The sequence below is a fragment of the Apium graveolens genome, chromosome 10 (assembly GCF_009905375.1).
Source record: "Apium graveolens cultivar Ventura chromosome 10, ASM990537v1, whole genome shotgun sequence".
NCBI classification, from domain to species: Eukaryota; Viridiplantae; Streptophyta; class Magnoliopsida; order Apiales; family Apiaceae; genus Apium; species Apium graveolens.
The window spans coordinates 224,465,726-224,478,607 of record NC_133656.1 but is presented as its reverse complement, the minus strand read 5'-3'; the positions used below and the strand labels follow the sequence as shown (position 1 = coordinate 224,478,607).

General features: G+C 36.2%; 1 protein-coding gene across 1 annotated transcript; it reads left to right on the top strand.

Annotated features, from left to right (window-relative positions):
- The first annotated feature begins 10,836 nt into the window (after positions 1 to 10,836).
- LOC141689583 (CENP-B homolog protein 2-like) lies at positions 10,837 to 12,405 on the top strand. The gene is made up of 2 exons (XM_074493926.1): positions 10,837 to 11,959; positions 12,044 to 12,405. The coding sequence occupies exons 1-2, from the start codon at positions 10,837 to 10,839 to the stop codon at positions 12,403 to 12,405; spliced, it is 1,485 nt and encodes a 494-aa protein (XP_074350027.1).
- The last annotated feature ends 477 nt before the right edge of the window (positions 12,406 to 12,882 follow it).

Below are 12,882 nucleotides of genomic sequence, written 5' to 3'. Positions count from 1 at the left end.
GCATAACTAAGAACTTTGCTCAAAATCTGTCATTATTCTGAAGTCTACTATAGAATGAGTTCATGCATGAGTCCACCTCAACTGTTTTGTGCTCATTTTATGCATCTATTGAAATTCTATTTTACAGTGGCTTCCCAGTGTAAGTAAGTCACGACTACTTTTCAGAATTTATGCTATTATCAGAGTATTTCTCCAGTAATCATAGAGTGTGAAAAGTCACCAAGAAAATATTTATTTTGCTTTTCTAATGCATATACCTTAATACCAACAATGCACTTGGGTCTTCCCTTCCACATTTTTACTCTAGATCTCAAAGGAGTACCTGATTTTTATTTCTTTTCATTTCTTTTTCTTTTGATAAGTGAGGCTTATCAGCATTTAGTACATTCACCAGATTACTAACATCAGAACTTAACAGATAAGAAGCACTATTCTAGTTTTTGACTTAGTAATAAGATACACAAAGTAAACTTAACTAAGCTCAATATTAGAATTTGCTTGTGTTAAAAGATTTCCACATAAACAATTACTTCAAACATGGCATTTTTAGAATATTAAAGACTACTAGTTCAGTATCTAGCACAATTATCCTCATTGGATTGAACAGTCACAGAGACATGCATATCACTATCAGAGTTTAGAAATTCACATCAGACAATAATCAGCACTTAAGCAAATTTCAATTTAAGCACAGAATTCAAAAAGATAGTAATATCTGTAAATACTGATCATAAAATCTGATGTATCAGAACATAAACTAAGCAGATTTAGAGAATAACCTGAAACCATTCCAAGTTCATTTACCAATCTTGTAAAAGTAGCTTCACACAGTGGTTTTGTGAAGATATCTGCTAGTTGTTGATCTGTTGGAACAAAATGCAATTCCACTGTACCTTTATCCACATGTTCCCTTATGAAGTGGTACCTAATGCTGATGTGCTTTGTCATTGAGTGTTGAACTGGATTACCTGTCATAGCAATAGCACTTTGATTATCACAGTAAATAGGAATTTTAGAAAATTCTAACCCATAATCCAGTAACTGATTCTTCATCCAAAGAATCTGTGCACAACAGCTTCCTGCAGCAATGTATTCTGCTTCCGCAGTTGATATGGAAATTGACTTCTGTTTCTTGCTAAACCAAGAAACAAATATGCCTTCAAGAAATTGGCAGCTTCCACTTGTGCTTTTCCTGTCAATTTTGCATCCTGCAAAATCTACATCTGAGTAACTTATTAGCTTAAAGTCTGATTCTCTAGGATACCATAATCCCAGATCAGCTGTACCCTTAAGGTACTTGAAAATTCTTTTCACAGCTGTTAAGTGAGGTTCTCTTGGATCTGCTTGAAATCTTGCACAAAGACAGGTAGCATACATGATATCAGGTCTACTAGCAGTTAGATAGAGTAGTGAGCTAATCATACCTCTGTAATCAGTAATATCTACTGATGTACCAGTATCCTTATCCAATTTTGTTGCAGTGGCTATGAGAGTGGATGCACTTGAACAATCTTGCATTCCAAATTTCTTCAGCAAATTTCTGGTGTACTTGGATTAACAAATAAAAGTGCCTTCTTCATTCTGCTTGACTTGAAGGCCCAGAAAATAGCTAAGTTCCCCCATCATACTCATTTGGTATCTTGACTGCATCAGTTTGGCAAACTTCTTGCAAAGTCTGTCATTTATAGAACCAAAAACGATATCATCAACATATCTGCACCAAAAGTAAGTCCTTTCCATGGTTGAGATAAAATAATGTTTTGTCAAGAGTCCCTCTGTTAAATCCACTTTCCAGAAGAAACTGAGCTAGTGTCTCATACCATGCTCTTGGAGCTTGCTTAAGGCCATAAAGTGCTTTGTCTAGTCTGTAGACATGATTAGGAAATTTTGAATCTACAAAACCCGGAGATTGTTCAACATATACTTCCTCTTCCAATTCTCCATTGAGAAAAGCACTTTTCACATCCATTTGAAAGACTGTAAACTTTTTGTGAGCAGCATAAGCCAAAAATATCCTTATGGCTTCCAATCTAGCAACTGGTGCAAATGTTTCATCATAATCAATTCCCTCCTATTGAGAATATCCTTTTACAACCAGCCTTGCTTTATTCCTTGTAATTATGCCATCACTATCAGTTTTGTTTCTGAACACCCACTTTGTACCAACAACAGATCTGTTCTTTGGTCTTGGTACTAGGGTCCAGACTTTGTTTCTTTCAAATTCATTTAACTCTTCCTGCATTGCTTGCACCTAATCAGCATCTTGAAGAGTTTCTTCCACTTTCTTCAGTTCAGTCTGGGAGAGAAAAGAGTGATAAAGACATTCATTTGATGTAGTTGTTCTAGTTTTGACACCTGCATCAGGATTTCCAATAATTAAGTCAGGTGTATGTGCTTTAGTCCACTTCCTTGCAGATGGAAGATTTTCTCTAGAACTGGATGCTCCCCCATGATCCATGCTGTCTTCATCAACATTTTCTGATGCCCCCCCTGAAATTATGCTCTATGAGTTGGATCCTTCAGAATTTGAGTTTCCGGAAATATCAGTACTTGAGTTTCCAGAATTATCAGAACTTGGCCCATTAGAACTTGATGAATCAGAACTTGAAGAACCTGTTGTAGGTTCTGATGCTTCTTGAAATGTGGTTGTATCTTCAGTATGCTCCCCCTACACAGGTGCATCTCCCTTTGATGTAGTCACCACAGTTTCAATAACATCAGAGTTTAATCCATCAGAGTTTGCAGTATCAGGATTTAGACTGTCAGGATTTAGACTGTCAGGATTTACAGTATCAGAATTTAAAACTTCGTTCTCAAATCTCAGCTGATCATGATCATTGAAATCTTCAAGTCCTGTAATCTTCTTATCATGAAAAGAGACATTGATAGATTCCATGACAACCCTTGTTCTTAAATTGTAGACTCTGAAGGCTTTGGTGGAAAGTGGATATCCAACAAAAATTCCTTCATCAGCTTTTAGATCAAATTTGGATAGCTGACCAGGATGAGTCTTAAGAACAAAACACTTGCATCCAAATACATGAAAATACTTCAGATTTGGCTTCTTTTTCTTCATCATCTCATATGGTGTTTTTTCATGCTTGTTAATGAGTGTTGCATTCTGAGTAAAACAAGCAGTCTACACAGCTTCAACCCAAAAGTAGGTTGGCAACTTTGCTTCATCAAGCATAGTTCGTGCAGCTTCAATAAGAGTTCTATTCTTTCTTTCAATAACTCCATTTTGTTGTGGAGTTCCAGGAGCAGAAAATTCCTGCTTTATTCTATGGTCTTTGCAGAACTCTTCCATGATCAAATTCTTGAACTCAGTACCATTATCACTTTTTATGATCTTCACAGAATCTTTGACCAATTTATCCAGTTGCTTGACATGATCAATCAAAATAGATGCAGTTTCACTTTTTGTCTGCAAGAAATACACCCATGTGTATCTGGTGAACTCATCCACTATGACCATAGCATATTTCTTCTTTGCAATAGACATGACATTCACTGGACCAAATAGATCAACATGTGGTAGGTGATAAGGCTCAAGAATGGATGATTCAGTCTTGCTCTTGAAAGAAGATTTTCTTTGTTTTTCCTCCTGACATGAATCACAAAGGCCATCAGGAGCAAATACCGATTTTGGCAGTCCTCTCACAAGATCTTTCTTGACTAGTTCATTTATATTGTTGAAATTTAAATGAGACAGTTTCTTGTGCCAATTCCAGCTTTCTTAAATTGATGCTCTACTTAACAGACAGATTGCAGAACCATCAGTACTTGTTGAAAGCTTGGCTTCATAAATGTTACCATGCCTGTATCCTTTCAGAACAACTTTGTCTGTAGATTTGCTTACAACTTCACAGTGTTCTTCAAAGAAATCCACATGATAACCTCTGTCACAGATTTGACTAACACTCAGCAGATTGTGTTTAAGTCCCGAGACCAGAGCTACTTTTTCAATGATGACATTCCCCAGATTGATATTTCCATATCCCAAGGTTTTTCCCATGTTGACATCTCCATAAAAAACACTTGGGCCAGCTTTCTCCATAAAGTCTGATAGCAGGGCTTTATTTCCAGTCATATGTCCTGAACATCCACTGTCCAGAACTAGGATGTTTTTCCTGTTGCCCTGCAATCACAAAGACCACTAGTGATTAATTTTAAGGACCCAGACTTGCTTGGATCCTTTGGCCTTATTAAGTTTGTTAACATTTGCAGCGGATTTAGCATTAGAGTTTATGTTAACATTTTTCTTATCAGCATTTACACTATCAGACTTTGTATCAGAACTTACACTAGAAGGAACAATGCTAACTTTCTTTAAAGAAGGTTTTATTTGATAATAATCATAGTATAAACTATGATATTCCTTACAAGTATAAATGGAATGCCATACACTACCACAATGAAAACAAGGATTTTGTGGCCTATATCTAACAGACTGACCCTTAACTCCTGACTTTGAAGGTAAGAAGTTTATGTTCTTATTTTTCCTGTAAAAAGAAGTCAGATGGTTAGAAATTCCACAGTTATAACATTTCTTTCTATGAGCATTAGGAACAGGCTTATAATCATTACTTTTATTCACACCTTCCTTTCCATTCCTATTTTTCCTAGGTGGCTTTACCTTGTTTACATTTTTAACATCCTTCAGCTTATGCTTAAGCTGCTTCTTTGTCATTAAGCCTATGTTAACTTCAGTTGGCTTATCCTGTTTTGGTTTGTCAGAAGTTAATTTCTCTTTAACTTCTGATTTATCAATATCAGACTTTACAGCTACAAACTTAACAGGATTTACCTTTGGTTTTTGGTTAACAACTCTAGGCTCAACCTCTATAGTTCCCTTATCATTCTTATCATCTCCATAACCTAAGCCTTCTTTCCAGTTTCCACTACTTAACAAATTCTGAGTTATTCTGCCAGAGTTAGTCCAAGTCCTGATAATCTCTTTTTCCTTTTCTAACTCAGCTTTTAGAGATTCATTTATTTTAAGTATTTCATCCCTAACATAAAAGACATCATCTCTATCTTTCTGAGTTTGATGGAACATGACTAACTCTTTTTCTAAATAATCATTCCTCTTCTTATAAGCAAGATTTTCAGAAGTTAATCTTTCACATGTTAAAGTTTGATCTCTATAAATAATGAACATGGTTTTAAGATATCTTCTCAACTCATTAATATCATCAGTATGAAAGGCATAAGTAGTTTGAGGTACCTTTAACTCAGCAGCATCAGAACTGCTATCAACATTTGCCATCAAGGCATAGTTCACCTCACTTTCAAAATCTGAAGTGTCTGTCCAGCTTTTCTTCTTTGTGACAAGAGCCTTGCCTTTGTCACTCTTCACTTTCTTGCAATCAGGAGATATGTGGCCTTTCTCACCACAGTTGTAGCATTTGACATTTGTGTAATCTCCTCTGTCAGACTTTCCTCCTTTGCCTTCAGATTTTCTGAAACTCTTCTTATCAGAACTTGCACCTTTCTTGGAAAACTTCTTTCCTTTTCTGAATTTCCTGTATGCAATCCTTGTGATTTCTTTCACCATAAGAGCACACAGCTTCATCATCTCTTCATCAGGATCCATCTCAGGTAAGCTTTCAGTTTCAGAGTCATCATCAGTATCAGAACTTGATGATTCAGTATCAGACTTTGTGATGAGAGCTTTTCCCTTGCCTTTCCTTGAGGCAGCTGCTTTGGGGAATTCCTCCTCAGCCTTAAGAGCAGCTGTCCTTGACTTTCTTCCTTTTCTCTTGTTTCTTTGTTCCATCTCAAGTTTATGAGTCTTGAGCATCTCATAAATTTCATCAAGAATTGTTTCTTCAAGATTGTAGTTGTCTCTTATAGTGGTGGCCTTCAAATCCCAACTTTCAGGAAGTGCTAACAGGAATTTAAGATTTAAATCCTCAAGATCATATTCCTTGTCAACTAGTGACAAATCATTCAAGAGTTTGACAAATCTGTCATATAAACCAGTTAATGACTCATCAGGCTTTGAGTTAAAGTGTTCATACTCTTGAGTGAGTATAGTCTTCCTGTTCTTCTTAATTGATTCGGTTCCCTGGCATCTTGTCTCCAAAGCATCCCATATCTCCTTTGCAGTCTTGCAGTTGATTACCCTGTTTGACATTACATTATCAATAGCACTATGCAGCAAGTGTCGTACCTTAGCATCCTTAGCAATTGATGAGATATCTTCAGCAGTATAATCACTCTTCTCCTTTGGTACAGACTTTGTTGGTTCACCTGCAACTACAACAGAGAGTTTGGTTGGCTTGTGTGGTCCTTCATTGATTCCGTCAAGGTATTCTGGATCAGTAGCTTCCAGAAACATAGACATCATCACCTTCCATATGGAATATTCAGATGGTTTCAGTATGGGAACTCTAATAGTCTCATATCGACTATGGATTTGAGTCTTTGGAGGTTCTTCAGTTTTGGTGGGCTTAGTTGGAGTTTGTTCTTCTTCAGACATGATTGTTTTTGGATCTTAAACTGTTTGTGTGTTAACAGATCTGCTCTGATACCACTTGTTAGGTCACACACACTGTAGAAGGGGGTTGAATACAGTGTTTATCACAATCAAATCGAATTAAAGAACACAAGTAACAGAAAACAAGCTTTATTAAACTTTGTTACAATATGAAACTGTCATCTCTCAGTGATGAACAAATTATCACGAGAGCTGCTAGGGTTACAATTAATAATAACTTTGATTATAATAACACATATAGTGTAAACCCTATGTCTGTGTTTATATACTACACAGTTACAAGATAATCGCTAATTGATATGGAATATAATTCTGCTTCCTAAAATATATCGACTAGTTATCTTTTCTTCCAAGTATTCTATTCTTCATAGAATTCCTTTTTCATGCATATCTCTTCTTGCGTTTGTGTTGATCTTCTTTCCTTTCAATCAGCCGCCTTCCTTATCTGAAAGTCCCCTTAAGTCCTAATATTATCTCCTGATAACTTAAGTTCTGACAACTTAAGTTTTGACTTCAGTATAAGTGCTGATTTCCAGTTAAGTACTGATTTGTCCTGTTTAAGTAAGATCTGAAAACTAAACACAAATCATATTAGACATGACATTATCAAATATATCTAACAGAACAGCCTCAGGTAAGTGAGGTAAATGTTTCTGTCCCTACTACTTCTCAACCTATCACTTCTTTGCAATCAACTGTGGTAATGGCATCTGTGACTGTGATCAAACAGATGCCTACCCAAGCCACAAAATCAAAAATCTCCAAATCCAAATCAAAGAAAGCCCCCTCTAGTTTCTCCCAAAAGAAACTAGTTGTAAAATCCACACAAATCCAAGAGGGGAGTATGAAGGAAAGTGAGGCTAGTGAGGGATAAGGTAATCATCAAAGAAGCCCTAAGAATAAGGATGGAGAGATGAGTGCATCCCAGCCTAGCCACACTACAGTTTCCGAACAAACTGTAGTGCTTTATAAGGATATTAGCTCATTGATAGTTGCATCCTCCCAAAAGGATGTGACTATTGAACAAAGCTCACAGCCAAGAGCACAGGACAAAAGGATTAGGGACACAAGCTTACCCCAAATTTATGTCATAAAGAAGAAATAAAAAACCATTGGGGATACACAGGGTGCACACACTGTGCCTATTGCAGTCAAAGACTCAGTTCATGCACCTGCTCAAAGTCAGGTTGATGTGGCTCCAATAAATGTGGAGTCACAACCAAAATCTTTAGTTATTGAAGTACCTCACACTCAAAACTCACCCACAAATTCTCTGGATGTGGACATGATTCATACATCAATTCCTGATTCTCCATCTTTAACTCTCATGGAGAAGCCAAAATCTAAAGCAAGTGAGCATCATCTTTTAGATAATTTGTTGGCTCACTTGCCATTTCTTTCTGATTCTACTGAGAATACTATGAATAATTTCAAATCAATCACCACAGATTCAACATTAGTTTCTACTCCAAACTCTGTCATTTCTACTATCTCGACGGATATTTTTCATCTGTCTACTAGTGACTGTATCTCGACGGATGTGCTTAACAACATTCATCCGTTATAACTTTCAACTACTATTTCAACGGATATTTCTCATCCATTGAATATCACTGCACTACTCCCAATTTCAAGTTCATTTATAAGTGCAAATGATCTAGTGGTTGTACAGTCACTCTTAGGATTTAGGGAATGGAGTGAACAGTGTAAGAGGCTGAGTTGCTCTCAGGCAAAAGGAGAGGAAATGAGTGAAACTCTGCAAGCTATTTCTTCCATCTTGGATAAAGTGAGTGAGTGGAGTCCCACTGAAGGTGAGGGTGGGAAGCCAAGGGGAGCCCTTGATGCAAAAACAAAGAGAAAATGAGAGAAAAGAAGGTACAGGAGAAATAAGGATGGATACCATTGCTAGTGAGTCAATGAATGTCAGTGATGCAGAAAAAGAGAGATTGCTTCAGCAATAATATCAAAATGTGATAGATTCTATCTCTTTAGTTGATGAGACATTTACTCATCTTATTCCAGCATATCAAATTCTGGCTGGACAGGGTAATGAGGAGGCTGAGAAGATACTCAATTTGGTGCACACTACTACTTCTATGCAAAGAGCTAAAGATGCCATCACAGCCATGCCACCCACAGCTAGTGATGATGTTGATTATGGAACCGGTGCTTCTGAGGATATTTTTGAGGATGGAGATGATGATAAAGGAGAGTTCATGGATATAGGGGGAGAAGTAGGCCCTAGCTCAAGATCAAACATTCCATCCGGGGTGTTTTCCAAAGCATTTGATGAGCACCACTTCAAGTCCACTCTTTCTCACATCATTCAACAAACTCAGAAAGCCCTTCAAACTACCACAAATGCCAACACCAAGAGACTTCTACAAGCACATCTGAACTCTCTCCAACTACATCAAATTCAATCTCTCAAACAAAATCTGGATGTCACTGAGCTGAAGACAGAAATTGATCAAGTCAAGAAGGATGTTACTGAGAGATTGGATTCTAAGTTTCCTAACACAACCATGCTAGACATCAACAGACAACTTAGGAAAATTTTTGATCTAGCTAGCAAGGTGGACTCCTTAGATAAAAGGCTCAAAACCCTGGAAACATCAATTACTGAAATCCATCTTCATGAAGCCCAACAAACTCTACTACTTCAGAAACTGGTGGCTGCACAAACCTCAACCTCCACTTAACTTGATGCTAAAAAAAGGGGGAGAAAGACTCTATCATTCCAGTTAGCCAAGGGGAGTCAACAAGTGAGGGGGAGAAAATGCTCAATATTCAAGTAAGCAAAGTGATTGTTCCAGCAGTTACTTTCACAAAGCCACCAGTCTTGGACAATATTGATCTAATCAAGATAGCAGCTGCTAAGTTAGAATCAAATGCAAAATCTAAAAAGCTTGATGTTGCAGCAGTTGAGTAAAAACTGGATGCAAAATAGAAGGAGCTTGATGAAAACATCAAGAATAAATTTGGTCCAATTGGGAAGCAAGACAAGGTCTTTTCTCACCTCTCTCAACTGAGACAAATTTTAGTTAATGAAATGAGCATGAGGAACTTAGAAAGGGGTCAACCCTCAATAATCAAGTCTCCAAAGGCCAGTGTGATCTTTCAGCCAAAAAGAAATTATCCAAAGAACTCAGACAAAAATCTACTGGATCTATCATATGAAACCCCTAGGCCAGATGAAAAGAAGCTACTTGGAAGGTCCATAGCTTTCTTCAAAGATCCCAAAGACTCAGTGCTAAAGAAAAGGATTGCTAAAATCTACAGAAATGGTAAACTAATCTGTGTGGTGGCTGAACATCCACAGTTTGCAGAAGCTAAGAAAGAAGAAAAGGTGAGGCTTAAACAATAACAAAAACAAGCTGCTTTAGAAGCCAAGAACCTAGACAAGAAGCCTGCAACCACATAAGTTACATTGCCTGCTGTGACAACTGAAAATCTGGATGAAGGAAAGAAAGAAGAACCGAAGCAGACAAAGAGGAAGTTTAGATACAAAATCCATGCAAAGAGGAAGATAGATTTTATTGATGATAAGGAAGACTACATGCCTTTCAAATCTACAACTTCAAGTCAATCAGCCATACCTACTATGAAGGAGGCTGAATTCAAGGTTGATCCTAACATCACCTTTCATGGTGAACCTGTTGTTCCTAAGGATGAACCTATAGATTAAGACAACTTGCTCCTTCCTGATCTAAATCTTCCAATCTTTGCCAAACAAAGGAAGATAAAGGAAAGAGTAGTCAAAATAGTCAAGCCTACCAAGCTTAAATCCAAGCAAGTGGCCAAACCCAATCCTAATGTCAACAAGGAAGATCAACTCTACATATGTGACCTCAAAGAATTTTCAGAAATAAACCTTTACAGTAAAACCTCTATAAATTAATATAGTTGGGACCGGAGAATTCTATTAATTTAGAGAGGTATTAATTAATCGATAAATTAATAATTATTAATTTATAGAGAATTTTCGGTAGCAAACAAAATTAACTTTTGATTAAATTTTTATTCACATAAATTTAAATAAAATGAATTGTACAATTTATATTTTATACTTAATTCAATTAATTCAATGTATATGAATTTAGAAAGTCAATGTAATGTACAATATATTAGATTCAAAGTCCATGTAGTGTATAAGTTAAATTCATTGTATTTTACATAGAAAATATTCAATGTATATTAGGAAAATTCAAAGTACATGAATTAATTTAATTCATTGTATTTTACATAGAAAGTATTCAATGTATGTGTAGTCATAAAATATATTATATATACTGTATATACTAGATTGGGGGAAAAATTATACAAACAAAACAATGGCTTCTCATCTAAAAGGTGTCACAAAATCAACAATGACAGATGAAGCAAGAAAAGCATTATGTGAATATAAAAGAGAAAATTCATCATGCACTCAAAAAGATCTCCAGTTGTGGCTCGAGAATAAGTTTCATCTAAAAGTTAGTCAAGGTACAATATCAAATACACTGAAAAGGTCAGCAGACTATCTTGCAGCTAATTACTTGGAGAAAAGAAAAGATATTAAGCGACATAAACCAGCAAAATATCCAGATATGGAGAAGGTTCTCTATGAATGGTTTCTCCAGTACCAAGATCGTGTTAATATGACAGAAGAGCTAATTTTAGAGAAGGCAAAAGAGACCATGAAAATTTTATACCCTCAACAAGATCAGGAGCACACTTTTTCTCAAGGTTGGCTTGATAAATTCAAGTTAAGACATGGTATTAAGTCATTTCGTCGCTTTGGAGAAAGTGGTTCTGTTGATGTACAGGACATGGAGAAGAAACTGGAGTCCATAAGGGAAAAAATAAACCAGTTCCCTATGAAAGATGTTTTTAACATGGACGAAACTGGTTTGTTTTACAGGTTACAAGCTGATCACTCTCTTGCTACGAAACAACTTGAAGGAAGAAAACAAGACAAAGAAAGGCTCACGGTTGTTATATGTTACAATGAAGATGGCTCTGAAAAAATTCCTTTATGGATTATTGGAAAGTATGCAAAGCCACGGTGCTTCAAGAATGTTAACATGGGCAGCTTGAATTGTCATTATCGTGCAAACAAAAGAGCTTGGATGACTAGTGTACTTTTTGATGAATACATTCGTTGGTTTGATAGCCAAATGCAAGGCAGAAGAATTTTGTTTGTGGTAGATAACTGTCCAGCACATCCAAAAAATATTGAAGGACTACAAAATGTTGAGTTGTACTTCTTGCCACCTAACATGACATCAAAAATCCAACCTTGTGATGCAGGAATTATAAGAGCTTTCAAGATGCACTATCGCAGGAGATTTTATCGTGGGTTATTAGAAGGTTATGAGTTGGGACAATCTAATCCAGGAAAGATTAATGTTTTGGATGCTATCAATTATGTAGTCGCGACGTGGACGACAAATGTAAAACAAGAGTCAATAGCAAGGTGCTTTCAACATTGAAAAATTCGTTCCATAGATGAAGTTTCGAGCAATTTAAATGAACATACAACTCCGGAAGAATACATTCATGAACTTGAGGTGATGATTAAGGATCTAGGTTATCGTAATAAAATGGATGTTAATAACTTCTTAGATTATCCAGGTGAAAATGAATCATGTTCCGAGGTCCAGAGTATAGAAAAGATTGCAAACACCATCCTTGAAAATAGTGTTGAAGATGATCTTGAAGACGATACAACACCGTTGGAGCCGGTTACACGTAAAGAAGCACTCAAGGCATCAAAAATGCTTAATAACTTTTTGATGCAACATGAAAGCACCACACCCGAGCTTTTGGATGCAATAAGGAAGATTAGGGATGAGCTTCATGTTGATTTAAATTATATGAAAAAGCAAACTACAATTGAATCATATTTTATAAAGATGTAATAGCTATATTTTTATGAATATAAGGGAATTATTAATTTATAGTTTTATTGGGACCATATTTTTATACAGGGTTTTCAAAAAAATTATTATCTTATTATCTTATCGAAATTGATCATTTTTTGAACTGGCCCAAGTCGGGACCAGACAAAATTATTAATTTAGAGAGATTATTAATTAATCGAGTATTAATTTACAGAGGTTTTACTGTATTTGGATGAGCTAGGAGAAGTCAGATCTATTGATGCCTACAAGCACCTTCCAGAGAGACTAGTCTTCAGCTACAAGGATGGTAAAGAGATTACATGGCCACTTCACAGAATTCTAAATGAAGGTTATTCCACTTTGGAGACCATCTTCTCTGCAATCAAGAAAAACTTTGGATTTAATATAGTTTCCAAGAAAATGGTACTAAACAAGATTGAGGAGATAAGGAATAGCTGGAGAGGACCAAATGCACTCCCAAGAGTATTGACAATT

Excerpts from the sequence above, each read along its gene's own strand:
- LOC141689583 (XM_074493926.1), top strand. The coding sequence starts at position 10,837 with ATGGCTTCTCATCTAAAAGGTGTCACAAAATCAACAATGACAGATGAA. Across the intron at positions 11,960-12,043 it reads AAAACAAGAGTCAATAGCAA|ATGAACTTGAGGTGATGATT; the intron begins GGTGCTTTCAAC and ends AAGAATACATTC.